General features: G+C 41.2%; 1 protein-coding gene across 1 annotated transcript; it reads left to right on the forward strand.

Annotated features, from left to right (window-relative positions):
• Window positions 1-7: 7 nt before the first annotated feature.
• Window positions 8-1,341, forward strand: LOC107736258 (cytochrome P450 11B, mitochondrial-like; the record flags this gene model as incomplete). Its single annotated transcript, XM_016547716.1, has 2 exons — window positions 8-442; window positions 1,233-1,341. Coding segments are annotated over exons 1-2 (366 nt in total), but the record flags the coding sequence as incomplete, so codon positions are not given.
• Window positions 1,342-1,346: the final 5 nt, after the last annotated feature.

Here is a 1,346-nt window from a genome sequence, read left to right on the forward strand (position 1 = left end):
TGTGTGTGTGTGTGTGTGTGTGAGTGTGTGTGTGTGTTCATCCAGCTGATGTGTTGTTCTTCTCTTGAACTATGCCCTGATGTGACAGTAACTCATTGGTACAGTGAGAGAGCAAGGGCTGGAGGACAGACAGACAGTGTGTTAAAGGGGTTCAGAGTGATCGGATCGAGTCAGAGAGCGGCATCATGCTCTCCTCAGGCGTGCGTCCACCGGTGTTCTTCACGGCCGTCCGGTCACTGTGTGTCGGCGCATGCGGCCGTGAGGATGCGGTGACGGAGCGGCCGCTGCAGAGGAGAACCGGAGGAGTGCGAGACTTCCAGGAGATTCCTCACACCGGCAGCAGCGGCTGGATCAACCTGCTGCGCTTCTGGAAGGACGGGAGATTCAGCCTGCTTCACAAGCACATGGAGAGCACCTTCAGACGCCTCGGACCCATCTACAGGTGCAAACACCACAGCAAACGGGTTTGAGAGTTATGAATTCATGCACTAAAGCTGATGTTCTCAATAAAGCTGATCACCATCATCTCTACAGAGAGCCGCATTATCAATAACACTCATTTACTGAACTTGGATCTGTCATATAGAAATATCTGCCAGTGGAGTCAGAAAAATAAACTTGTTTTGCCTTTGAACAATTTTTTCTGAGACCATTGGCGGATGTTTGTTCTTGTCATAAACTCTTTATTTAACATTTAAACAAGACTTCTTATGTCATTTTGCATCTCCAGTAAATATGTATTGATTTAAAATATTTTAGATATTTGTACTGTAAAACAAAGAACATTTGATCATAGATGATTCATCACAAATACTGTGCAATCATTGAAGAAATGTTCTTTATTTTGCAGTTAGTGCTGCTTGATTCAGGCAAAAAACATAATCACGATTATTTAAAATGATTACTCATTTTTTAACTTAAAAAACAACTTTTTTCAGTTTTAAAAATGACATTAAATATAATTAAACTGTTATGGTAGTTAATTAATGATAAATATCTTTGAAACAAAAAGGCATGAAAAATACATAGCATTAATAGTTCTTGTATTTTAATGCATTATTTTCCTAAAATGCAACATGGTTGTTAAGCTGTAAAAATTTAAATTGGAAGCATTTCACACACAATTTAAGCATTAAAAAGTCAATATTTTATATTCACCTTCCAGAGTTCATTTCCAAATATTCAAATCAAATTAAAAAAGCATGCAGCTGAACTCGGATTGTGTGTTTCAGGGAGTATCTGGGCTCTCAGAGCAGCGTGAACATCATGCTGCCGGTGGACATCGGGGAGGTGTTCCGATCCGAGGGTCTCCATCCGCGCCGCATGACGCTGCAGCCCTGGGCCAC

The sequence above is a fragment of the Sinocyclocheilus rhinocerous genome, unplaced genomic scaffold (assembly GCF_001515625.1).
Source record: "Sinocyclocheilus rhinocerous isolate Xijiao unplaced genomic scaffold, SAMN03320098_v1.1 C36591913, whole genome shotgun sequence".
Classification (NCBI taxonomy): Eukaryota; Metazoa; Chordata; class Actinopteri; order Cypriniformes; family Cyprinidae; genus Sinocyclocheilus; species Sinocyclocheilus rhinocerous.